At 38.3% G+C, this 26,682-nt stretch overlaps 1 protein-coding gene across 1 annotated transcript in view; it reads right to left on the bottom strand.

The window, feature by feature from the left end:
* Positions 1-1,258: 1,258 nt before the first annotated feature.
* The window catches only part of AZIN1 (antizyme inhibitor 1), a 29,034-nt gene continuing 3,610 nt past the window's right edge, over positions 1,259-26,682 (bottom strand). The window contains exons 2-12 of the mRNA XM_059835963.1: positions 24,126-24,263; positions 15,822-16,019; positions 13,563-13,736; positions 13,107-13,279; positions 9,401-9,535; positions 7,534-7,615; positions 6,353-6,427; positions 5,066-5,231; positions 4,393-4,511; positions 4,000-4,214; positions 1,259-3,373 (exon numbers count right to left, since the gene is read on the bottom strand). Of these exons, the coding sequence (XP_059691946.1) occupies positions 3,262-3,373; positions 4,000-4,214; positions 4,393-4,511; positions 5,066-5,231; positions 6,353-6,427; positions 7,534-7,615; positions 9,401-9,535; positions 13,107-13,279; positions 13,563-13,736; positions 15,822-15,923 (1,353 nt within the window). The 5' untranslated portion in view covers positions 15,924-16,019; positions 24,126-24,263 and the 3' untranslated portion in view covers positions 1,259-3,261. The remainder of the gene's footprint in view (positions 3,374-3,999; positions 4,215-4,392; positions 4,512-5,065; positions 5,232-6,352; positions 6,428-7,533; positions 7,616-9,400; positions 9,536-13,106; positions 13,280-13,562; positions 13,737-15,821; positions 16,020-24,125; positions 24,264-26,682) is intronic.

The raw sequence follows: 26,682 nt of genomic DNA, 5'->3' as shown, positions 1-26,682 counted from the left end.
GCAAGTACTTGACCCACAACGCTTCTCATCACATTTTAAAGCAATACCTAGTAGTTAACTGTTATAGTGCATTACATGCCACTACTTACTTGAAATTTTGAATTTTAATAAAGGGAGGAAATAAGAGTTCAGAGAACGAACACAAAGCCCACAGTCGCATAATACTTCCATCATAAGGAAAAATTAAACATGTATTGTCCAACACCTTCCTGCAGGGCATGAACTGGAGGACTGCGGCAGTTACAGAGATTACTTTCCCCTTCAGTTATGGTCAGACAAACCGTCTTTGGTACATACCCTGTTTCTCCTCCTGGCTCCTTGCAGGGTTTGGCACACAGCTTGGATCGCCAGCACCCAGGCCTGCCCTCAGGGGATGGGCCACCACTGAGCCCTCCTCGAGCAGCAGCACCAGTGCCTTGCTGCAGTTGAGGCTTCTCTTCAGGGCTGCATTCACTCTTCAGCTGTTCCCTAAGGCCTTGGCAAAGCCCTGCAAGCACCACCACTCTACTCCTCACATGAGAGGAGACCAAAGGTATAGTCCCCCGTAGTCGTGGTGGGAGTCAGAGCAAAGCAAAGCTGATCAGCAAGATCAAGCCAGACCAGAGCATGGCAGCCCCAGCTATAGGGTACTAAAAGCAGTATTTTTTCAAGAGGTAAGAAGAGTTACAAGCCTGATTTTTCACTGCATGCTCCATCTTTTAAAGCATCTGCTTCTATTTAGTTGTCAATTTTTAAATTTAAAAAAAAACCACCAAGGTTCAAACCTATGAAACACATTAACAAACTACTCTACTGCCCCCCCAAGAAGCAGCAATGAAGAATATATATCAAGTGGCAACACATGCAATGATGGATCCAGGGCACCAACTTTTATTTTGAGCCAATGTAAGCCAGTCGCACAGCTGCTTAGACACAGAAGGAAAAGGCAGAATCGTTTTCTCCCCCTTCCTGAGGGATAACTGGCACCACTAGTAACATAGCGCTGTCTCGGGTTGCGGCCCTGGATCTTCCTTGGGAAATGGTATGCAGGCTGGAGGGCTGTGTCAGGGAAGTACTTCAGGCCAAAGCAGGTGGGATCTGTTTGGCATGCACAATGAGTAGTTGTATTATACACTGAAACACTGTCTGCATGTATCAGTATCAAAGAAAGTGCAGCTAGCCATACCAGCAGGGCTGCAGGAGCAGCAGTCTCAGTCAACATGAGGAGTTGCAGACACTTACTGAGCATGACAGAGCTACGTCAGTTCCAAGTACCATATAGAAACCACTCAGCTTTTATATTTTGAGTAAAACTCTGAATTGCGATTACAATATAAATAGTAACACTTAGCAAATCAAATTGAAATACATACTGGGTTCAAACTCCAGGTTGTTTTTAATGGCAGGCTGTCTTCAAGTACAATGAATAGTTCTGCTCTGACCATTTATAGAGGAATTTTTTTCAGCTGATCTGCAAGTTAACATAAACCACCTCTCCTTAAGACTGCATAACAGAATCCTGTTAAATTATCTTAGGCAATTGTAATTTGTATTTAGTTAAAAACCATGCAGCAGTCTGTTTTGTCAAGAGAAAGACCTGAACTAGTAAACTGAAGTGCATATCACTTCTTGAAACATGGGGATGGCTTATAACTTCAGGTTTAAGAAAAACACAGCCAAACAAAACAGTTTTCCCCACTCTCATTTACTCCCTCATTTAATTCCAGTAATAAATATTTCTTAGACTGTATCTTCAAAACATAAGCCATTTTGTACCTCTTTTAGCTGGCCTGTAAAACTGTTCTGACAAGTCCAAATTGAGAATTTTCTTTACTTTCAAGTAAAAGTTCATCAAGTTCTATGAAATCTTTTCTTTACAGAGCCAGAAGTTATTTCTTACCAGCTGGCACTCATGTAATACACACTTGCAACCAAAAGGCAGAAATTTTACCTCCAACTAAAGGGTTAAAAAGTACCCTTTGACTGCAGGATCCAGAACTTAATGCACTCATGTGAAAGCCCTGACACCCCTTCTCCTCCCTCCCACAGTTTTCAAGGAGTGGAAGTTATAGTGAGAAAGTAAAAAAAGGACCTTGAAGAAATCAAGAGGCTCCAGTAACAGAGTAAAGAAATCCTCTGAACAGTTTCAGCAGTTCCAGTTGCTCAATGCAGCTGGCATATGTCCTTTAGTAGTGTGCTTTACCTTTATGTTGTGGATATAATTAAATAAAGTCCAGCACAAGAGAGCTCTGAGCTTTCTGAAGACTTGCATAGCCCTTCTCCTAGGAGTCAGCACTATACAGAACTAGCCTAAGCTGAAAGTTAGACTCTTCAATAAACACCATTTAAAAAAGCACTAAAAGGTTTGTGACAACTTGCAGAGCTGGACTAACCCATGCTGCCTCAGGGGCACTGCATGCACACTAGCTAAAAGACTACCTCTCTGTGTACATCTGTATCTATTTAGGTTTGCTGTTTCTTGTTAAGAACTGAAATCTAAGGTCATACTAAAAAAAACCACCACAAATTGCCTTTTGGCCTTCCAGGAACTTAGGCCTTTCACTTCATACAGGTTTACCAAGCTTAAATTATTTATGGTTTAATATAAAGCTGAAAAAATGGACTAGAGAAAAGAAGGCTTCTCAAAACAATCCTGTATACATCTATTTTATAGCTACCTCTTCTGCCTAGCCCCTCCCAAAGTTAGCCTAAAAAACAGTAAAATCTACACAAAGTTTTATTGCAATCATACAAGGGATACATCAAGGGTCAAATACAACAAATACTATGATGCAATTTTACATTTATTAAACTACAGTTCAAAGCACAAATTTACACATTCTAAATACACTAAACATCTAATGAAGTCACACTGGTCTCCCACTGACATTTGATATATCTGGGCGAAAGACAATAACTTTACAAGACTGTTCTAACAGGAATCCTTAGTATAAAAACTGTGTACTTGTATGTAAACTGTTGAAGAACCCAAGTGATGGGTTTCCATCTCCACTAAGTCATCCATTTTGTTGCATATTTAAACGCTCAGGGGTTGAATGAACTTGATTTTTTAATTTGGACGCCATTATCTAACCCTCCCCCCCCCCCAGTGAATTGTAGCTGTAGCTTGTTTTGCCTGGTCCCCATTAGCTATTACTATTTTTTCAAGTTTTGAAGAGAATGAATTGAATTCAAGATTGTTCCATTTCTTCCACACTGGAATGTTGACCAGACAAACTACAGACTTGCAACTGCAGGTCTAAATGAAGCGTTAATGCCTGTTTAAGCTGCAGTGGAAAAGCGGTCTTCTGGGCTCAGCTGAATGCAAGAAGGCACAAAGAAGAAGTTCTTCATCAATGTGTCTGAAGCAATTCCAGCATCTTGCATCTCATCCCTGCAGCAGAAAAGGATGGGTGTTGTAATAAGTGATTTCACGTACAATTTCAGATCAGAAACCAGCCTTGAGTATAGCATTTGATGTCTGCTGCCCCTGGATGGGCTGGCCCCAATCTCAGCAGAAAGGAGAATCAGCTATGCAAGTGCTTGGTGGGCACAGAAAGGCTTCTCCACTGGCAGAAGCACAAGGCCCTGGCTACCTCACTATTGGAACCTGTCACCCAACTCTCACCATCACAACAGCATTATTGCCGCTCCTGCCTACGATGGTGGTGCTAGCATTGTACGCAAGTTGCAATTACTAGTATTAAGAAACCTCAACAGCTGATGTCAGGCAGTAAAAGCCTATTGTTCAGCAACAACTGCCAGTAAACTCAGTCCACATTGGGTATTTTGCTTTCCTTTGGCAACCCTAAAGCAAAGTAGGCATTTTATCACAGCTCTCAGTTTAGTCTTAGCAAAGTCACACAGAATAGTAAAAAACCCCACCAAGCTAAAAAGGCACACTCGTGCTCAGTTGCATCTTCCTGTATTTGCCATCAAATATAATTTATATGTGGCTGTAAGTGTACACTCTTGAAGGAAGTGAAAACAATCTTGCCACTATCAAGAGAATTTTCTTACCAATCACTGAAAGACATCATGTAGTAAATCAGTGGCCTCTGATAGTCGTTAAAGGTAGACTGTTCACCTAAGGTACCAGAACCCATATTATCAAAGATCAGCCAATCTCCAACACTCAGCTCAGGAAGAAGACAGTTTTCCACAATTTGATCAAGCTCATCACAGGATGGACCCCAAAGGCTGCTTGCGAACAGAGGCTCATCTTCCTTGTATTTCTATGGAAATGGATCCAGGTAATTCAGGCTTTAGTTTATTAAATAAGAAAATTTTCAAATATACAGAAGGATAACTTTATAAATAATATATAATTATATACATATGAGGTGTTAAATATATATATATAAAACCATAAGGATAATAAGGACTATCTCTGAAGAATATAGAAGGACTCACCTTGTGAACCTCTGGGATAGTATTCAGTTTCTCAGACAATTTACTTGCAAAAGAACCATAAACACCATCATTTATGTAATATGTAAACACTGGTTCATCATCATTCCTGGTTTGCTCCACTGGAAGTAAAAAAGAAGTTGTCTTGCATGCATTTTTTGTCATAAGTAGTCCTTTTGCAATCTAACTTAAGTCAACTGCTTTTTCCTGACAAGGGGGTTCCATATATACTAGAATGGGACAATTACAAGCAGAGTAATCTGTACGAGACCAGATTATAAATTCAGTTGTAACATTAAGTGTGAGGGTTAATAAAAGTAATACTTTCAGTAATAATCACCGTTAAGGATATAAATCCAATTTCTGCTTTAGCAGAGAAACAGCTAGATCTATGATATGTTTTTCTATGTTCTTCTAATACACCTTCTGTAAAGCATCCAATATAGGTTTAACCACTGAGAAGTCAAACCTAGTAAGGAAACAAGTGCCACATAAATGTAACAAAGAAAGTGAGATACGGCTAACATTATGGTCAGAACCCAGAAGGTGGATTACAACTCAAACATAAGGGAATGTCTTAAATATATACTGAGACAAAGTAGTCCATCCTGACTAAGAGAAGTGAGCAGTTATCTGTACTGATTCATAACATGTAAAAGAGAAATGTGACCCTTACCTCCAGAAGGAAGAAGTTTATCATACTCAACAGTCTTCTTTGCAATGATGTTAACTGCTAGTGTAAATGCAGATGACACATAGTAAAATCCAGGCTCTGCAATCACATTAACACCAGATTCCTTAGGAAAGTAGACATCCAGCAATGGCCTGATGACATGATTAACCTAGGAAATTGAAGTCAGAGGTAAGACCAATGAAACTCAGCTTATGTATATATCAGATACCCCCCACACACACTTTCAGTCAGCAACAGTTCTAGTAAGCACACCAAAAGCTTACTCTGTTCCTCCATTCTCTGACAATTGCCCTTACTAGAGGTCCAAAATTTATAGAAATGTTTAAAAAAATAGGTCATTCTGCTAAACACTGAAGATTGAGTACCATGAGTCTGAGTACTACACAGTCCCTCCTCCCAACCAAAGTTGTGGTACACTCAAGACTGCCCAAGTAATTTCAAAGTTTGTTCAGCACAACAGATAATGTACAATCATGTATGAATCCAGAAGAACAAAAGTGCCTTTTTGTGATCAGTTCTGAATACTGTCGTATTAGAAACAGAATTAATTATTTAATACTGATGCTCAAATCTTAAGCCAGCTATTTGAAGATAAACAAGTATTTTGAACAAGTATGAGAACAGATAGAACTAAGGAAGAAAAGCCCTGATTGTTGTCAGTAACTTTTCATTGAATCACTTCCACTGTCCTACATTCAAAGAGTTTGCCTTTAAGACAACATAAAATAGAATAACCCGTTTACACTGTTATGTGCCACTGCATACTAAAGATCCCATTTAGGCCAAATCCATATTAAGAGTTTTATTTAAGGCTAGCCAAAGCAAAGATAAAAGCAAGACCTTTAGTCTTTGGTTCTAAAGCAAAGTACCAGAAACTTCCATACAGTAGCAATATGGTTTATGATCCAAAGCATGCTAAGCAATCCTGGCCCAAACCATCCAACAGAGTAACCAGCTGGATGACAACAGTCAACTGCCAAAAAAAATAGCATTACTACTGTTAAAGTGGCTTAGGGTAGTAATTTAATCTGTGACCTGCTTAAGTTAGCATTCACCCGATATGAACAGGATTAAAAAGAAATAATGATCACCTCCAAGGACTGATCACACTACCCATGATAAAGAATATAAAACCAATTATTTGCATCTTATGAATTACAGTCTAACATGAAATTTAGACTAGGTTTCAGGTATCAGTATTAGTTGCAGTTTGAAGGTTAAACACTTAAACTTCAAGATTAGAGTTTCAACTTTCAATCCATTGCATACCTCTTCCAGCTGAAGTTCTGAACCTGTGAAGCCCCCACCAATATCCAACATGTTCATCTTAAAGCCAAATTCTTCCTAAAATGCATAGGCAGAACATAAGTACACAGACATCTGTAACTGTAACAATATTTTTTGTTGCTCCTTACTGTGGTTGTTTTCTATGTACTTGTATTTTTGAGCATATTTAGCTAAGTATGTCTAGTGAGGGAGCCACAGAATAGTAAAAATGAGTTTAGCTCCATTAAACCTAGTAGTAATAGCATTGGGGTGTCAATAGAGGCTGGTTACACAACTCTCAGGTAGAAGTCCCACAGCAACATCAACTCCCATCTTGTGGCATTTGTTGTATTCAGACAATATTTGCCGAACAGGGCAGTGCATTCTGACAAAAGAGAGTTTTAGGAATTTGCAAATATGTATAATGCAAGTCTTTTGGATAGTGCTTACGTGACAAGACTGCTACAATGAATTTGCACAAAGATCTGTGAGAACTTCAGTTCTGTTGCCCTCCATGTGTTAGTCACAGCTAATACACTAACTGCAGTAATAAGAGAAAAAAGATTTGCAGTCTTGTCTATTTAGTTTACAAGCTTCTCATTTATAGGAAGACAAGTGTTCAGAGAAGGGATTTTTGAATTTTGCAATATGAGAAGTAAACACAGACTCACATGAGTCATCTGAAGCATCCAACAAATCCATTCTTCATCCAAATATGGATACCCTCCCCCACCCAATATGACACCTTTATTTCTTATGATGCTTAGTTATTAATCTTAGAAATCACATGCACCAAGTTGGTGGTTATATCATGGTAAGTGCCAGCATACAAATGCTTACTATTTTAATATAACTTAAAAACATCAACTGGGCATTTGCAGGACTGAGATTTGAATTTCAAAAAGCCTTTACCAAAAGTGGGAAACTAATTTTTCATTTGAAAATAGCATACAGGCCTACTGCCTGTCAGTGGGACAGTATTCATTAACCTTTGTCTATAGTTAGGATTATAAAGTTTGTTTTACCTCTACCACACATCTCACAATGGAGTATTTTAGTCCCTTACTAAAAGTTAATTTCCTACATCGATATATTTTGGAAATAACATAGTTGGTTTGTTACTACAATTAGAATAGAATGGATCCTCTACTGTAGCAATTGTATGTGCGTATATATCTACTTACAGCCATGTCAAACACACACCGAGCATCAGATACCGCATGAATGTATGTTTGTGGTTCCTTGCAAGAGCCTGAAACATGAAATCTGAAAGAAATAAAAACACAGTTAATGGACCAAACCACACAGTTTTCAGACCAAGCAAATTGTTTCACCATCTAAAGCAGCAATAGAAGTAATTCATTCCCAAGTGGCTCAAGAGAAGCTTGTGTGATAATACAGTAACTGTGCCAAGAACAAGCTCAGATGATTGTCTTCTATTCCATTGGATTTGTACTTGAGGTTTGTCTTGCTTTTAATGCTAAAAATGTCCTACAATATTCTCATCTTTAAGAAATAACAGATTTACTGAACCTTTCAGTCTTCACTATCAAAGTGGTTAAAATTTTTTCTTTAGTGGGTGCCAATGCTAACACAGTACCTGTATACATTCTCCCCTCTCTTGTCCTACTTTGTGTTGCCTTGCCTGTATACCCTTTCTCCCGGGCCACCCAGTTTTCCTCCCAAAGCTAGGGCTGTACTGTGCACACTATCTACTCTCTCCAACATTTGGGAGAGGGTGAGGAGAAGTATGTCCCACTGCCACCCTGTTCTGAAGCCTTTTAACCCCAGGCCAGGTCCTAGTTTCATAGCAAGACTGAACAGGCTGGTGTGCAGGTCATCAGAAGCAGAGAAGAATTGATGCCTCCCACAAGAAGATCCCGAATCCCCTCTGGTTCCTCGTCCAAAAGGTTTAAGTAGTGCCGTAACACTGGAAATAACTGAAGTGCTAAAACAAGCACCAACATTCCCAGGGGCTTCCTAAAGACTAGTATGGTCTGCTGGTTCTAGACAGACTACACACATATCCGTCTGAGCCACAACACACTCTACTCCAAGTCTACTCCTTTAAGGAACGCCGTTTTGAGGCGGAGGTCGCTTTTTAAACTTATTTGTATGAATCCACCTGTGGATTTTTTAAAATTCTTTTTATAAAGAAAACGCACAAAAGCCATGTGATATTCGTTAAAGTTACTTTAGACATTATAGAAGAGGTACATTTTCTCAGTAGCATCATCTAGTTTTTAAAGACATGTCATTTACAATTATAGTATATTTATGCTTTAATTTAACATCAATTACAAACAGATTTACATCAAAACAATTGTGGTTTAAATCCTCAAAATCTGGCTTCTATTTTAAATACTTTTTTACTGTCTTGATTACCAACCCTCTTACTCATTTAGTTGCTTTCTTAAAACATTCATGAGCATGTGATACATTAGTAGCTGCAGGTAGACAGAACAAAGACTTGTGCAGGCATTGTTCTTCCATATAGTAAAGTCTTTGTCAGACTTCAAATTAAAATACCACAGATCATTTGGAAGCTCTCAAGAACACTAGAATTCCTGCAAGTTAAAAACTTCTAAATATTATGTCTTGATATGATCAAAGAGTAACATAGAACCTAACTCTTAGAAAATCCAACCCTACATTGATCTTGTTCAAAGTCTGCTCAAGCTATCCCATGCTATACTAGAACCTTATTTATTGCTGGAAAAATACAAATCAAGTTACCATGGAAGTTCAAGAGCACAGCTAGAAAACAGGAAAGGCTTCTAAACTTTGGTTTTATGCTGACAGAAGGATTTCTGATTCGCTATTTCAAATTGCTTTGATGTCTGTAATAGTTACTTTGTTTCACACAGTTTTTTGCTTGGGTATTAGTGCTTTGCTTACAAGCAAAACCTCACAATCCAGAAGTAGTTGTTTGGGTTTTTTAAACCCCTGTAAAATAGTGCCAAAAGGGGAAATAAAGAATTTTGTATTCTATGTCTTGAGTACATCATACAAACATCTGCTCAGGCAGCAGAGAAAAATAAAGTTACTCACTTGACACCAACTATTTGGACTCCCAACTCCTTAGCACATTCCATGAGGTGCCTACAGTTCTTCAGGGTGGTACCAAACTTCATATTCATCTCCTCATCAGCAGTAATGTCTTCTGTGGCAATGTGCAGTAAGAGCCTAAGAGAAGGGGAAGATGATTGGGGCAGTTGGTTTACATCATCAGCACATGTGAAGCCTGAAGACTGTCAGAAGTGTGTTGATTATGTTGTCAGTACTCCAGCTCCATCGATGGATGAGTCAAGTGAACCTAATAAAAACAATCCTGTACAGAGAAAAAACTAGCAATTAGGGGCTAAAACATGGAGCCAACAAGGACAACGGATTTCGAAATGCAGCAACAAAGACTCTTTTGTAGCAGCAAGAGTCTGTTGAGTGCTGTAATAAAAGAGAATGTTACCTTCTAAGAAAGTATACTTCCTCATAAAACCATTAATATGGTAATATGTTTTTCCCATCTCTGTCCTCTTTTCTAGCCAAGAGAAGAGCATGGAGATTCCCCTTCAGTCAGTCACGTATCAGATTTAGTTAAACTCAGCATCTGGAGAACACCAGGCTGACACACTGAAAGCACACCCTGGCCACATCCCTCCACCTCCCCTCCTGGCTAAGCACACAGACTGGGGATGGGGTGGGGGTGTCAGTCCGTTCCCTGCCCCTTCTTCCAGGGCACTTGTGGAGCAGGGCAGCAATGAGTACCATCTCTTACAGTCTTATGCAGTGAGACAGCCACCTCCCTCTGGTCAAAGCCTTGTTCTGGGTAGGTTTGCCAAACTGCAGTGCCAGCGTCGACAGTTTTCTACGTTAAAGTAACACTTGAGGGGCAACAGCACGTTCACATTAAAACCTCTAGAGGCATACCCCCAAAACTCACAAATTCAAACTGCTGTCCAAGAAAGTCACTGGTTTCCTCCTCCCTCCCACCACAATAAAGATCAATTAATTAGCCATGTGGTAAACTAAACAGAAGCTGTGTCATGACATACATGCAGACTGCACAGAGCATATTACAGTTAACCAAGATGGAGAGTATAAGCAAGTGGTAGAAGCTCTGCACCCAAAGTGAAGTTAAGTTTCTTAAGACATGCAACAAGCAAAACTTAGCCTAGCCACTACAAAATACATGTTGGCCTAACAGCTACCTTGACTTTTAAAAGCCTTTTCCAAATGTCTCATGATGTGTTTAAAATGCATTTTGTGAAGAGCAAAAAAATCCTAAATTCTCACACAGGTTGGCCAGCAATCCTTGTTAATTTTATACCACTTCATCTTGAGAAACTGACTAGCCTCTCATTTTCTGCTTCTCCACTAGCACAGACAATTCTGTTCAAGAAATCCGTAGTCAAACAACATTTTGTAAAGCATTTGGAAAAAGTGCTAGATCTAACAAAAATTGTCAAAACAAAATTCAGATCTATAATACTATGGTTTCTAACCTCACATTAAGAAATGGTTTTGTCTAATCTTAAAGACATCCAATGTTAAATTTTATTGATTCATTGTTATGGCAGCATTGTAAGTACATCAAGGTATTTTTCTGGTGCAAACCACTGAAAAAGTATAATCCTGATTTCTAGAAATCTAGTAGGATTCTTCTTCCTGTGTTTCAGCCAGTTAGAGCAGGGGTAGAGGATGATGCATGTTTTTTTGTTTATTTTTAAGGAAGCATTGATACTTGTAACAACCATGCCTCTACTGGAGCTCTTAGGACACCAGCAACCATAGCAAACTTTGCCTGGAAAAATCCAAAGGTATAAAGAAATGAGACTAAGCACTCCTTTCTGACATTTCTCCTCCTTCTTAAAAATAATTTGCAATCATTCAGTTACTAAGGCCTCCAAAGGCAGAAACATGAATTATAAGAAGAGACCCACCCATTACTGAGTTTCATGCAGAAGTTACAAGAATTTTCAGAAAGTGAGGAGAATTACAGCTTTCTAAGCCGTGTTTCCTCAGCCAAAGCGTAATTAACTTCATCTACAAAAAGACAACCTAGCTATAACACACACACATAGGAAGAACAAGGGTATATAAAGGCTTTGACTTTTTGAAACTATGCCAAGGAAGGGAAAGAAGAAAACTCATAGCTGTCATTTCAGCATCAAATAACCTGAATAAGAGAATTCAAAGAAAACAAAAGCAAACAAATCTCTACGCAGTAGGAGAGCTGGAGATCAGGTTTCTAGAAAATTTAGATGACAAATTGCAGTTCTTTTGTAGAAATTGAGTTTCTTGTGCTTGGTAAACAGGAACTTATAAAAATATTACACTATGGGATCCTTGAAAAGAAGTAAAGAGTTTATGTTGTTTTTCTCTAGCTCATGGAACTCCTTCATTCTGTCTCCCCACTTTACATTTTCTCTGGCTCAAGAAAAAAATCTGCATCTTAACTTCTCTTGCTGTGGATGTTATGATAGACAACATCTTCCGAGAGGCTGTTAGACTCAAGGAAATAAAGCAATGTAAAAATTAACAAAACACTAAAAACCACCAGTGATAACTGGTAAAACACTGATGACATAAGAGACAGCTTTAGCATTGCTAAGGCTTTCAAATGCATGGAGTATGTCAAGGCCAAGATTTTACACACAAAATTGTTTATTGTGGATAATATTCTTTGCACAGGAAGTACTCTCCAGTATGCAAAGCACTGTCAGGCTTCCATGAGGATGAAGTGTAATCACTAGCAACAGCAATATCAACTCTCGAGGTAGTTAAAAAAATAACCAGGTGGGATAAGTAGAATGTCCGGATACTGAACTCAGCAGCATCTTCCCAATTCTACAAGTATGACCACAGTTTTGGGAGAAGACATTACACTTTAATAAGGACTGTCTAGAACCAAGGGCTTTGTAGAGGGTGTCAGGAATTCAGCGTAGTGCACTCTGATGATGGTTGTACAAAGCTATACCTCGTTAATCACTGGAAAGTTTGTAACATTCACTTGGGCTCAGACTCCAAATTTCTTAATAGTATGGCCCACAGCCAAAGTATTCCTATGTGAGGGAATGTGACGCTTAATGACATGAGTGTCTATCAGTCCAAAAGAGACCACGATACATTGGCAGCAATAAAATTCTCATATTTAACAACCAGAACAGCAGCTTCAATCACTTCTCTACAGCAAGCATCTGGGCCAATACTGAAGTGACTAAAGAAAGAACTGGAATCAAATTTCTCGCTGTGTTAATAGTGGGGAAATACCTGTAGGCATATTTAATAGACCTGCAAAGCATGCCCAAACCCTAGATAGGACCCAATGCACATGCTCATTTGCTGATAGTCTCAGCCCTGACTTCAGCTGAAGCCAATAATAATCCAAACAGAATACCTGAAAGAACTAACACTGAAGCCACAACAGAGCAGGAGGAAGATCTACTTGCGGGTGACGAGGTGACAGACTTCTGAAGTTTAATCACCAAAACCTTTACATGAAGATTGCCCTATGAAATCAAAATGCAAGACTTCTCTCAAAACAAGGGCCTTACTATTGTATTAGGAAGCTGAGACCCAGTAGGGAAAAACTTGCCATAAAGCTACCTTCAATAGAGACATCAGAGAAAAGAAAAATAGATACAAGTGAATCATACTGAAGAAGCCATGTACCTTGCTTGCAACTCAAACAACCCAGAACACAGGCAAAATTAAGTTTCCACCACATAAAAAGCAAAACTAGAATTTTGACACTTACTTAGCGTTTGGATGATTACGTGCTATTTTCTTCAGCTCAATATCATTGTCACAAGTCATGATGTTTATCCCAGCTTTCGCTGCATACTTTATTTGAGAAGCTTGCTTGCAAGGATTTGTATATATAATATTTTCAGGAGAAATGCCCAGGTCTTGTACCAATGCCATTTCAGACTGAAAAACAGGAGCATACCACAGTTTGACACAGTCCAGTGCACTATCTTTACTGAATTTTTATTAGATGTGCTCTAGTACTGGACTAAATAGTCAAATATACTGAAAAGAAAACTATCCACTGCTGCTAGGATGGAAGTATAGATTTGCAACAGCCAGTTACACCGGAGTTCACAATTTAAATTATATATAACCATGGCACTTAATACCAAAAAGCTGATTTTTAAAACAGCAGACAGATGGAAGAAGATAAGGCACACAGATACACAAAACAAAAACTTACTTTACTGGTACATGCAAATCCAACGCCAAGAGTCCCCAAAATTTCGAGTACACCTGGAGTAGAATTGCATCTTACAGGATAAAACGGTTTTATTGGTGCCATCACGTTCTGCCATTGTATGTTCTTCTTCACAAGCTTTCCAAGATCACCAACATAAAATGCTCTTTTTCCAGTCTAAACAAAGGAAAAATAGGAAAATAAAATGTCTGAAATTGTGGGTTTGCTGTCAAAACATAAATAACCCATGAAACAAAGTCTTAAAATAATTATGTACATTTTTTTCATCCTGCTATTAACTTTTAGGTTTGACCTTGAACAACCCTCATTTTTACTTTCACCTAGCAATTTGAGCTAGTTTTAAGAAAAAAAATCAAAGGGAATACCTACCACTTCAGAGATATTACAAATGCTATTTAGACAATATTTGAGATTCCTGAACAAGACATACTACTTAAATGCCAAATGCTGATTTTATCTAAAAAAATACAGAATAGGTTACAAATCTCTTCCAACTTCATATTTTCAGAAGTCTGCAACTTTTTGGAGGAAGAAAATCCACTGGGACAAAAGCTTCCACAGTCTCAACATAATTTATAGCTTATTATACAAGGAATAAAATCTAATGCACTACCATTATTTTAACATCTAGCTAATAGCTCATTTAACTGAAAATTTGTTTGATAGTATTTTAATTCAGGAAGTCAAGTTTGAGACTGGCCTCCACATCTTGTGAAGCACAAAGTTCAAACAGAATTTTAAGAACTAAACTCAGTGTGTTAAGGTTGCAGAGTCAAGTACATAATCTTCATGAAAATGCAGAGACACTTTTCTGGAAACTGTTAATAGTCTACCTTATGCATCCGTTACCATACTCTTTCTCAATATCAAGTCATGATGTGGATGTAGTGGATCAAAATCCAAACAGATCATTCTATATTTGTTTATAATGTGCACTCAGTAAAATCCCTGTAAATGAATGGCCTACTGTATATCAATTAAAGACCATCACAAAATATATGATCAATCTGAATGAAGACTGTACATCAAACGTTAATTCTAGCACTTGACTTTTGCAGATATGAAACTATGTTGTGGCTTATTGTATACAATGTCTTTATTTCTGTTTAAAAACACAAATAGAAATTCCATCGGGTGGAAGCATACTGACCCCCTGTACGGGTCACCAGCAGGAATGGGATCTGGAGCTTTAGATCCATGGCACAGGCCTCTACCCCTTGAGCTAAAGGAGTAAATGAAAGCAGCAGGAGGCAGCTATCCTCTGTGAGCCAGCCAGTGGTTGGAGACATGACATGTTGCCAGTAGTTTACCTATTTATTTGCTAGACAGAAAAAGAATATTAGGAATCAGGATTTGGGAATCCTATGCCTGAGTTCAGAAGGCCATGGGATTTAGCTATTTGCTGTACTATAGTTAAGCACTTGGACTTGAACATTAGTTCTGCTAAACGAAGGGAAAAGTGAACAACTCATAGGTATGGCATATTAAAGGAAAGTGTTTGCTTAATGAAACTTTTTTTTTAAAAAAAAAGCTCTTTCTTTCTACAATCTTGTCTATAAAACAAAGGCTACAATATCTTCCTGCTTCCTAAGAAGTGAGTGAAGCCTTATTCAGTAAAACTATTATCATATACACAGAATTATTTAAGTTTCTTTCCAGTAGATTACTAAACCTTAATAGCTTTTGGACCAGTTTATTTTTTGAAAGAAAAAAGGTAGCACCTCACAATATGCTTGTACCCACGTTTCCAGAGAGAAGGGTAATGGGAAGATGTATAACCATACAACCGTGATTGACCACCGAAGTTTTAAACATGGCTTTACACTGACTCAGCATACATATCTGTCTAAACTTTGGCATACTTTTAGGGAAAGAGCAAAAAAGTTTCTAATTCAGCAATATCCACTTGCCCAATTTCAGGTTCCTGGTCTAAACCCCACTGATAATAAAAATATCTTCAAACAATAAGATGTGAACCTGTATTTGATTACATCAGCAAGATTACTTTCCTGTTAGCCACACTCAGGGAGGTAACAACTGTTGCCCAAATTTCCCCAACAGAATTCAGCCTGAGGCAAACAAACAGCAAAGAAATAAAATTAAAAGAGGAAACTACTTTATAAGGTGAGTTTTAGCCGACTGTTCCTCTGGTGCTGTCAGCTTATCAGCGCTAAATACCTTGACCTAGTTTGAAAACTTAAAGAACTAAACCAGAAGATTTGGAAAACTTGTAGAACTTACATGAGTATGTTCATAAATACAGTTGTCAATAACGTCTGCAAGAGTTGCTCCTTCATCCAACAGGCCAATGGAGTAATTTGCATCCTCAAGAAATCCTTTCATCTCAGCCGTATTCCACAAAGCCGACAGTCATAAACCAAGAAACACAAGGGATGGGCTTCCAAGCCTTATATCCGGGTCCTTAAATTATGCAACAAACTGTACGAAGAAAACATAAATCAATGGGGAAAGACACAAAGCATACAATGCCACTATTTAAAAAATTAGAAAGTTTTCTACATCTTATGTACTTCAAACAGTAGCACAACCATGCTCTCTACAAAAATAAAATATTTTTTCCACTCTGGCCACCCTCCATTTGCCATGGATAAGGACAGTGCAATTCTACTGAAGCCAAGAATAAAAAAGAAGCCGTGCCCTTTAAATCTGATACAAACTTAAAGAAGACGAAGAAACCACCGATGCAAGGCTGGTCTTGAGAAACATCCCAGACTGTACGCGCACTGATCTGTGTTGACCTTATGCAAACTACAGAAACACTGCAAGTGTAGCATACTTGTACAAACACCTCAGCTCAGCTATTCTTAAGTATATATCTTCACTTTGATAGAGGTTAACAGAAAGAAGTCACTAGCTAGAAATAGTTTTAAAAATAACAATTAATCTCAGTAACTGGAACTGATATTAAGTAACAGTTCCAGCCCAGCTTCATTTGCATCTTGTTTATTCTCAGATCTTCACTGCAAATTAGTGATTAGTTATAAGCAGTGTTTTCCAAAAGAAAACCTGAATCAACAAGGTCCCAAGACAGAAAACATTGTTTAATCCATAGTCTAAGACTGTGTGTATTTAACAGTCAGTCTCAAGTAGAATCAGTAGACAGCAGGAAACTACCAACAGCTGATTATATACTTTCATCAGCCTTACTTGATGAATACAACAATCTGCAGTTTACATTAGAGTTGCAGGCCTTGTTTAGAAGCAGTTTATTAGTTTATAGCAACTGACTGAACAGACTTGTCAGCTGTCATCTTTATGACTAACACAAAACTGATCAAAATCAGCCAGCTAACTAGATTGCTTCTTTACATGAACACCCAAGACTTTTTTTAATCTCTCAGAAACTGCAAAGTATTCATAAAAGATGTTTGTTTTCTAAAGCCACCTGTACTTGGCTTTAAAATAACAAAATTATTTTTCTAATTAAAAAGTATTGATGGAAGCCACAAACATTTACAGCCAAAGGTAAAAAAAATGCTTCACTAAGGCTCTAAAAGCTAAGATGATAATTTTGGCTTCAAATGGTCACAAGGCCATGGCATTAACTCTGTCTCATGTTTCTTCCACCACCTCCCTACAGCCAAAAATAAATCCACAATTTGCAGCATAAGTTTGGTTAACATTGTTAATAAACAAAGTTACTTTTGCTCAAACTAATACTAAGACCACTAAGCAGCAGTTGCTCCTGCTTGTCATTACACCCAACAATGGGGAAAAAAGTCAGCAGTTTCGAATGCTTTCTGCGTAACTCAAGTATGCCACCTATGTTTCTTAAGAGAAGTATTTTCTGCTAGGTAAATTTAACTCAGTGGCAGCAAGAATTTTCAGTTATATTCAAATGCTGAATGATAAAGACAAGTATGCTGGGTAAGAACGTACTTGTCTCACACATACAGTGAGTCATGCTTATTTAAAAGAATCCTAAAGATTGAAAAGAATCATGAAAGAGCAAGGTAATTATCACACTGATGTAAGGATTTAAGTAAACTACAATTATAAAAATAATGACTAGGTGGTAGACACTGTAATAACCACGAAAAATGTCTTCAGTCAGTCACATCTCAGTTTAAGTTTTGAGTAACAGCTGAAACACCTTAAGAAAACCCACCACCAAACAAAAAAATAGAGACAAGCTTGTGAACTAAGTTTGACTTAGAATCAGTGAAACAAACGTTAACACCACAGTCATGTTTACATAGCTACTGTCACCCTCTGAACAGGTACTTCATCAGTATCCTTGATTGCTAGCTGATTAGCACAAAGTCCTCAACACGTTCACCTCCATAAAATATCCATGATTTCCAGAAGCAGAGTACCAAAAAGGATTTGGTTTGGGTTTTTTTTTTCCCCTGGAAAGAAAAGCTGGCATCAGCATTTTACTGAAAATTTGAGATAGTTCTGGAGTATTCAAAATGTGAAGATCAAAAGAAAAGCTAACAGCATAGTTTAATTCTTTAAGCATAATTTCTTTATACTATGACTTAAACATCCTAATGTTTAACTAAGTTTTAAAGTACTTATGCATCCTCAGGAACTTGCTGGTCATGTAATAAACACATTAAACTTTCCTTCTACAATAATAGCTCTTTTGTTATCTTCTTGCAAGAAAAGTAATACCCAAAGAGAGGAGTAAGTAAACTAACCATAGTGAACACATGCAAGAGCAAAGTGATTTCCATTTTCAGCAGATTATTCAGATATAGCAGATCTGTTAACCATTCAAAACCACAAGTTTTTTTAATCCTTTTGTGACACAGAGGGGTGTTAAAGGGAAACTTTGGAATTTCAAATATGTTTTATGCTGCATCTAAATCCGTAACATCTTTTAGGACACACCTAATCTGTCCTATGACTTCAGAAAAAGTTCAACAAAACTCAGTGGCAACATTTTGACACAGTAACTCTGTAACAGGATGAGCTTCCACCATCCCAGTTCCTCTTTCCCCCTCCCCATTTGCATCCAACCAGTAAATACTGTACATACCTGCAACTGAATGCATGTGAGAAGTGACTGGGCTGGCAGAAGCCTCATATCTGAGCTTCTATTTATTATTTATTCAAGTTGGACAAATTCTGTGTTTCTGATCATATGCTCACAATTCCCTGACGTACTGTAGAATCATAGAATCATTTAGGTTGGAAAAGACCCTTAAGATCATCAAGTCCAACAATTAACCTAACACTGCTAAGTCCACCACTAAACCATGTGCCTAAGTGCCTCATCCATGCATCTTTTAAATACCTCCAGGGATGGTGACTCCACCACCTCCCTGGACAGCCTGTTCCAGTATCTGACAACCCTTTTGGTGAAGACATTTTTCCTAAGATCAGCCTAAACCACCCAGGCACAACTTGTGACCATTTCCTCTTGTCTTATGACTTGGGAGAAGAGATCAGCACCCACCTCTCTACAACTTCCTTTCAGGTAGTTGTAGAGAGCAATAAGGTCCCCCCTCAGCCTCCTCTTCTCCAGGCTGAACAACCCCAGTTCCCTCAGCCGCTCCTCACAAGACCTGTGCGGTAGACCCCCCTCCAGTGCCCCTGTACAAACCTGTTAAAAAGCCTGAAGGCTAAACTAAAACATTTTAAGGATTTGCTGTATATACAAGGGTACTACTTAGGTAGATTAAGTTTTGGTCTTTTGGGGTTTTTTTGTGTTGTACTGCAAGCCACTACCTACACTCTAAAGGGTGCAGATGGTCAAGAGTCCCTTCCACTGAATGAATGTACACCCTCGATCTGCCCTGCTGGGAGGTCCCAGTACACCCAGTGGAACACGTCAGTCACGGCACTGAAAAGATTTTTAGACTCACCAGACACACCCACCTCCCCCCCCCCCGCAGGCTAATTGCTTGTGCCTTGTATTCCACATGAAGAAGCTTGATCTAAACAGCTAGCTTTTTTTCTTCAAGTCTCAGTGTTCATCTGGGTTACATTGGACTAGATTTATGCTAATTCTGTAGTACTCTTAAAAGAAAGGTTTTTTCATAGTTAATGACTGTGGTGTCTATAGCTTTCAAAAAGAGATAGTGTAGAAGAATACTTTCTTCCAAAAGCTGCCCTTTTACTTTTGGGGACATCCGGGGGGGGGAGGGGGGGGGGGCGGGGACTGCTTTAAGTAAAACATGGAAGAAGGCGGCCACTTAAGCACTAACTCCCCAAAAACAACAGCAGCAAAAAGAACACTTATCTGGTAAGTTATCTTCGATGAAGGTCATTTCCTAAAACAGACACTGTCTCTTGTAGTTCATTCATCTAAGAGCATCTCATGGTCAAGAGGCACAGTCAAAAAGGAATCCATGCTAGCACTGACTTAACAAATAGCTTGCAACAAACCATAAACAACCTGGTATAACCACTCCCAGGCTGCTAAACAGCAATTGCTTTTTCTAAGCATGCCTGTAACATCTAAGGTTTTTCATTTAGCAAAATTAATCTAGTAAAAAAAGCTAACATTAGCCTACCAATTTCTGTCCTCAGAGTCAAAGCCCATTCCTCTCGCTCCCATTTCTCCTGCTCTGGAAGAAATTACATCTTTTCAGTCTTGTTGAGAACAATATAGGAAGAATATTCTACAAAGAGAAAATGGAAATTCCTACCAGAACTGCTACAGCACCACCACAAAACAGTGCATACCTGAGAAGTGTTTCTTTAAGGGGTTAATACCTGCAATAGAATTGGGGGTTGTGCTATAACCTTATTCTGTTCTGACTGGCCCCCCTCCTGAAGGGGGAGGAGAATCAATGATAAAATTTGTGAAAGATCAAATGAATACAGAAGGAAATCAAGAGGATGGTTTAGGATGACTTCTGTGTCTGTAAGATGAGTCAGAAATCATTACAGTACAGAGTTCAGTCCTCGCTGGAAGTGCTGACTTGCAGCAGGTCATGATTTGACAGACTTAGTATGCTAACACCACCCATTTTACCATCCGAAATGTTAGTCTGCACAATGCTCCAGGACATATATTTTAGGGCAAACAGAAGCTGTCAAGTGGTATGAGACTTCTACATAGGCATGCAATTGCCTTCTCTGAAGTAAGCGTTACATCCTCAGGCTCTTTAGGGTTGAACACAATGACTTCCCAGAAAAAGAACTTTAAAGTTTACATATTTAAACACCGCAATTAATGCAGACATCTGGAATAGAAGAAAATTAAAATGCTCTGAAAAGCAACTAAACACATGCTTGTCATATGCAAGCATCCATAGCAAACACAACATTTTCAATTTTTTTTCTTTACATTGTCAGAACTACATGTTGTTTGGCCTGAAAAAACCCTTGAGGTTTGGTTCTTTTATTAAAAGCTTCCTCTGCAAAGAACAAAGTCTCTGCAAACCAAATGGGCTCCCAATAATACCTTTCAACTACATGTCTTATTAAGCAAAATAAGTATTTGAGATTAACAATTATGCTGATGCAAAAATCAAAGAGGTAAAACACATTCATCTCACATTCCTTACAATACTGGTTCTTCAGGGGTAACAGATCAGAAAAGTAGAAGCATTTTGTCACTAACACTGGCAATTAAGTACAGAACAGGTATACTAGAAAAGTAGAAACAACTCCTCCGTTTTCAGTGCAGGAAATGCCTATTTATAATGGGAGTATCTTCCAAAAAAATATTCCAAGGTGCCATTTCACCAACTTACATCCTCATCATTCAGTTAGCTGAATGCAGCCACTAACCAACTGATGGAAATGCTGAAGCAGGTGTCTTTATTTACAATGGCAGTGGACATTGCGCATTACTCAAGTTGCCTCCCTGTACAAATCCACTGAGGGTCACAGCAAAGAACCTGTACAGCTTAGGTTAGTTGCATCCTACCATTCTCTCAGGAGTATTCCATACAGTTAAATGAGCAAAGTAACAAAAGCATCTCTGCTGAAGCAAGCAAGCAAAGGGCGTAGATATTAAAAATAATGCTCCATCTGACATCTTCTACAGGAACCATGCTTTCAAGAACCTCCTTCTGTTTTCTTGAAGTTTGAATACATTATTCAAAGCCAGTAAGCTAGCAAAGCTTACAAAAAAGAGTACTCTTGGAAGTGCATGTAAACTTCTGTGATACTATACCAGCACTTTTCTTTCATGACAGTGCATACAGTTACTTCCCTATGCCATCCTCTTACTTGCTTAGTCAATATTAGTATTTGGCCTCCCCATAGCCCCCCCAGCCCTCCAAACTCCCAGCCCTCCTGTTCCCTGAATGCCACCCAGTCCCATTTAGACAACGTCAAGAGAGCTTTAAAGGCTAGCCAGTCCACGTAACTACTGCTTCCACTTGGCATAGACAGGGCTCGTTAACAGATCAGATTTCCATCACTAATTCCCTCCATTTCTGATCAACCAGATGTAGCAATAAATATAACAGATTTTCAGAGGAGCAAGACTTCAGACCACAGTTGCCGGACTGCTCAGGAAGTCAGAGCTTCAAGAGCAAGACAGAACTAAAATCTCAAGTTCTTCCTTGGCCAGTGAAATACAAGGACAAAAGTGGGAAGGAGAGAATTATAAAAAGGAAGCAAGCTTAATGGGAACGTAAGTACACCTTCAGACAGAAGATTTTTATTTGAGTTACATCAGAACATAATAATTATATTCAAAAGCTCAATTGACCTTCTTCCCATTAAATCACTTTGCATTTGAACAGGACTCAAACTACCAATTAGCTGGCTAACTTACTTCTTAGCTGTGTCTGAGGTAATTACCTGTGCTTCAGCACACCAATACAGGTACAGGTTTACTGACAAACACTTGCAGACTGCTACCTACATCACCACTACATTCAATACTGAACTACTTAAATTTGTGTACAGGATGTTATTACTGAACTCATAATAGATCCAAGGTCAAAATAAACACACAGATCATCTGAACATTCAGCCAGAAATACAGCAAATCCAGTGGCATTTCCATTCTATGACAAGCTATACCTTGCACTATTTGCCACAAGACATCAGTCTACCAGCTAGAGAAAGAATAATCTCAATGAAGGTACCAGAACAGCCTTCTCCTCAAGAAAAACTTTGGTCAAAGCCAAAACTCCTTCAGATCAGTTTTAGAACCTAAAACACATTTATAGTACCTTAAAATTTTATACTTTATTCACTCCTTCCTCCTAACAATTCTTCTGCCTTTCCCATCTTTTTACTACTTTACTCTATTCCTGTTAAAGTGCAAAATGTCACACAAGAGTTCTACCCACATACAAGAGTGAGCCAAAACTCAGAAACTGAACAAGAGAAACAATTTGCTCAGATCTTCTGGTTATAAAAATCTTGTGACACCTACAAAATAACAGTGATATTCAGAGAATTTTTTGTGTTAACTGTATTCACTTGAATAGAGCAGTCATCTACATAGAACCACCTATATGTGGTTAATTCAGTAAGTTTCAAACAAAACAAAAAGAACATAACCTCTGGAGATAAAGCAAGAAATCATGATAAACCAACCTCACCCTGTGCCTCCCTCAAGGCAGTATTTTCAAAGAACAGGGTCATCTACATTAAGTACCTTATTAGGAGACATACTAACACAACTGGCATTTGGACTCTGTGGTCTTTAAAAAGTACCTGGCTCAGTTAGATGCACTTAACCATTCTCATTCTCAAGTTTTACATTAAAAAGCATTATATAAACTTTATAGGTACACTAAGCCAAACGAAAATGCCTTCAGCTAGACAGGAAAAAGGTAGTACTGTATAAAATCAGCTAACTCAGATATTACAAATGCATTTAAGGCTATTGTTAAAACCACATAAAGCTATTGTTTTATGTTAAGAGAACAGGATAACCACACACATTCCAGAGTTTTCTGTGGTCCTTAAGATCAGCTATGCACATTCATTTGTTTTCAGTTATCATGGGTTTTGTTTTTCTTTAATAACTATTTGCCTCTTAAAAATGTAAAGGCGTTTATAATTGGTACATGATTTCCATCCAACAGAATTCCACATTCTACTGCAGCTCAACTACAACTATTTGTGGAAGTGGATAGTAATTAGCAAATAATGGAAACAGGCATTTGAGAAGGCACACCCTTCATGATCAGCATTAGTTACTGTCTAGAACAGCAAATTTTAACTATTTCAGTATAAAATACCATGACAAATCACACAGTACTCAGCACATCATGATTTGATGCTAACAGTCATGCAGTGCCAATTCATGACTTCAGAATTACCATTGAGAGACTGACGTTACAGCATTTGATTTTAGGATTTCTGCAGCCAACAGCCCTAATTCAGAAAAGTAACTGTTTACAAAGTTTACCCCACACATGTTTAAGTCTCTCAGAAATTCAGATAGCTCTGTTGAGAAAAGTATTAGGTGAGTAAAAATTATAGTCCTCTCTTGAATGAAAGCCTCATGTAATATGCACACCACTGTTTTAACATTTTGATAATCTACATCAAAACAGCTATCTTGCTTATCAAAAAGCCAACGCATGCTGTTTGTATTTTTGGAAGTGCTTATCCTCCTGCATATAGATGAAGAGAGAAGGAAAAGAGACTTACATGGACAAGTTAGGAGATGGAACCCTACTATCATCAGCTAGGTTCCCAAGGTGGCTCAGCGTTGAAGTCGAACTGTTCTCTATAAAGCACTTCTCCTAAGCCCTCTGGATAGTTGTAAACTTGATCAGAGATTTTGCCCTGTGGGAGAAAATGCATACAAAAATAAATTTCATAGCCAAAACAAAATAAAAGCTTTATCTTAAAAAAAAAATGTAGCAAATGCTTTTCAGTAGTGCTTTTAAGGAGGCTTGCAACACCCCACCATGAATGTTTGTAATCACAGAAAATGCCCAGTTTTCAAGAGTGAATGTAAACTCTGAGCCAGATCAAGTCAGATGTGTGAAGAACTGCTAAAACACATGAATTAAGCACAAACAAGCAGTTTCATATGCATATCTTTCATAGTCTGAACTGGAAGATTTTCAAAACTAAAGGCAAAGAGCTCTACATGATCCTGCTTTAGGGTAGTACACCTTAATATTGGACCACCCTCCCAAAAGTGTTTTTAACTCTGCAACCACTGTGATTCTTCCCTTTCCCACTTCCTTTCTGTCTTAGAATTTCCCTGCTGTGAACGAACATGGCATGTGGGTGAAAAATAGTGCTTTATATAGTGAAACCGAACACCATACAGGCAAATCCAGAGATGAGCAAGACAGTAAAAAGAAGCTTATGCTTGCCTTTAGGAATGAGGAAACATCTCAGCTGGCCCTTAAAGGCTATTACACACAACACCAAAGCAGCATTTTAAAGTACAGGGCTAGGTTATTCAAATTAAGGTAAAACAATCACACAAAACAGTACAATGAACATTAAAAAGCAGTCAAGGAAACATTAACCAGCCCTGCTGAGAAGTTATTCCTTCTAAAAGGAACTGTCATTTTCATGGAATTAAATATGGTACAGAACTAGTCATGTGTCAACCCAACACAGAACAAAGTTTCTACAAATTCACTGTGGTCTATGGCATGAAACATGGAATGTACTAACCTATTGTAAAAATAAATCTTTGCTGCTCTCATTATTTAAATGAGACTACAAAAAACTGGCTTCTGGGAATCACCTAACCCAAATTATCATCTTTTCAACCACATTACAGTTAAGCAAACTGCTGAAGTGTATTTTTCTACTTATTCTTGCTATTAGAAAACTAAACTAGTATACTCTATACTGAATTACAAACAGGGTGAATGCAACTTGAGGGTAACTGTTTCACAGCAACTCCACAGAGCAATCTCTTCAGCTTTACCATATAAATTAGCATTCAGTAGCATATAATATTAAAAATAAACCTCAGTGCTTCAAAACTAATCGAGATATTAAGGAATTTTGTCAGCTAGAATTAATGTATATGCAGTGTATTTAATCTTATCCCTTTCTTCCACTGAAGAAGTCAGTAACACTTACTTCTCTGAGTATGCACACAACAGTTTTAAAAGCTAGCAACACTTTCCTTTTGTAAACTTAACTAGTAGTTCCACTATTTGAGTGCTGTTCTGATTATACTCAAGAACTCATACAAATTTTCCAGTGATTATGAATTAAGTTTACCTTCCCAGCAAAACAAGTCATTAAAAATAGGTGCTTCTAGGGAGAGCGCATGACCTTTAGTGCAAAGCTTAAAGCCACACTTCAGACAAATACCACCTGCAGTACTATTCCAATAAATATTCTCATATGACCCAAGAAGGAAATGTGCAATGAAAGTTCCCATGGAGCTGGAATAAAAACCAATCGTTTTCCGTAGCAATAGTCAACTCTGAGCTGCGCTGAGTTCTAATTGCCTTTCAGAATTTCTTTTAAACGAGAATTATTTATCTGACAGACCTACACAAACATATAGAAAATAGTCTGACTGCCCTCTCGTGCAGGTTTACCAATACTAAATATCCAGAGAGGAAAACAGTACTATTTGAGCCTTTCAAATAATAGTAATTTTACTCTGCTTTAACCAGCACAGAGACTTAGTTTCCTGTACTGTGGCAGAACAGGACTACCATTTTAAGCAGCAGAAGTGTGTTACATGCCCATAACCCACATGGACAAACCCGGTTTTAGAAAAATTGCGCATGCGATCAGCCACAATGAAGCATTCATTGTTTAAGGGTCTTAAAGTAGGTATAAAAGCATTCTTTGCTAAACAGCAAGGCTTGAGTTGTGGCAATAATTGACAAGACAGCTTTGCCTTTTAAGTGACACCTATACGCATGTATTGATATATCATGTTAGCATACTCTACTAGCAGGTGCCTCAAGTTTGACTGCAGCTTGACCAGCAACACTGTACTTCATACTTGAATAGTAACACTCATCTGAGGAACAAAATAACCCCCCAGTCATCCACAGTGTATAGTTTTGCCAGAACAACTGCATCCCTGCAGCAAGACCTATGAGCACCAGCAGGCCAGTCGGGGCCAGGCCTTTTCCAGCTCACCGGCCCCCTCAGCTCCCCATGTCTGATACAGCCAGGCATACAAAACTGGGCACCGATTCATTTTCTTCAGAAAAAACAATCCACAGCATCTCTCCATTTCTGAAAAGAGACCCTTTTAGTGACC

This window comes from Gavia stellata, chromosome 3 (assembly GCF_030936135.1).
Source record: "Gavia stellata isolate bGavSte3 chromosome 3, bGavSte3.hap2, whole genome shotgun sequence".
NCBI lineage: Eukaryota > Metazoa > Chordata > Aves > Gaviiformes > Gaviidae > Gavia > Gavia stellata.
This window is presented reverse-complemented; position numbering and strand designations above follow the sequence as displayed.